The sequence below is a fragment of the Chiloscyllium plagiosum genome, unplaced genomic scaffold (assembly GCF_004010195.1).
Source record: "Chiloscyllium plagiosum isolate BGI_BamShark_2017 unplaced genomic scaffold, ASM401019v2 scaf_3727, whole genome shotgun sequence".
Taxonomy (NCBI): Eukaryota; Metazoa; Chordata; class Chondrichthyes; order Orectolobiformes; family Hemiscylliidae; genus Chiloscyllium; species Chiloscyllium plagiosum.
In genome coordinates, this window is record NW_025214839.1 from 30,231 (window position 1) to 31,353 (window position 1,123).

The 1,123-nt window shown below is 59.2% G+C and overlaps 1 protein-coding gene across 1 annotated transcript in view; it reads left to right on the forward strand.

The window, feature by feature from the left end:
* Window positions 1-1,123, forward strand: part of mrpl11 (mitochondrial ribosomal protein L11) — a 12,384-nt gene that overhangs the window by 7,296 nt on the left and 3,965 nt on the right. Inside the window, exon 3 of the mRNA XM_043686606.1 lies at window positions 362-598. Coding sequence (XP_043542541.1) covers window positions 362-598 — 237 coding nt within the window. The remainder of the gene's footprint in view (window positions 1-361; window positions 599-1,123) is intronic.

Here is a 1,123-nt window from a genome sequence, read left to right on the forward strand (position 1 = left end):
GGAGTCTGTGGTTAAACACCCCCCCCCTCAGTCAGCGCCCGCTCCCTCAGCGCTGGCCCTCAGTCAGCACCCGCTCCCTCAGCGCTGGCCCTCAGTCAGCACCCGCTCCCTCAGCGCTGGCCCTCTGACAGCGCCCACTCCCTCAGCGCTGGCCCTCAGTCAGCGCCCGCTCCCTCAGCGCTGGCCCTCAGTCAGCGCCCGCTCCCTCAGCGCTGGCCCTCAGTCAGAGCCCGCTCCCTGCACGCTGACCTGCCTGTGGAATGAGCCCCTTCCTGAATAATTGGGAGGGATTCCCTATATGCCCCATCTTTACCCCCTACTCCGAGCCAAGGACTCACTGTCTGCCCTTTTCTCCCTGCAGAGGGGGATTCCAATCGGCCAGTTCTGTAAGGAATTCAACGAGAGGACAAAGGACATGAAGGAGGGAATTCCTCTGCCTGTCCGGATCCTGGTCAATGTAAGTTTCACAGGAATGTACCAGGGGCTGTGGGCACCTCTTTTCCCCATCCCTACCTGCACCAGGAACTCTGTCCGAGGGCAGTTGTCAGGTAATCACCTTGGGTTTGGAGCTACATGGAGACCAGGCCGGGTAAGGAAGGCAGATTTCCCTCCTTAAAGGGGCATTAGCGATCCGGCTGGGGGGGGGTTTACAGTCAGTGCTGGTCACTGTCCCCCAAGACCAGCTTCCGACTCCAAATACAAAAATCCCAGAGCAACTGCGGGTGCTGGAAATCTGAGAGAGTCACACCTGCTGGAAGAACTCAGCAGGTCTGTCAGCGTCTGTGGAGAGAGGAGCAGAGTTTGTGGTCATTAACTCTGCTTTCTCTCCCCAGATACTGCCAGACCTGCTGAGTTTCTCCAGCAATTTCAGCTTCTGATTGTGAAAACCTCCCAGTGGGACTGCTGTCTCCACAGGGTCAGTGTGTGATAGTGTCCCACTCCCCCCCTGCCCAGCTCCTCATGTCAGGGAGGTAATGACAGGCCTCCTTACTACCCTGATCTCCCGCTCTCCTGGACGGGGGGGCGGGGGGGAATGAGGGGTATTGATCCCCGCTCTGACTCTCCCTAAGGGGGGGAGGGTGAGGGGTATTGATCCCCGCTCTGTCTCTCCCTAAGGGGGGGT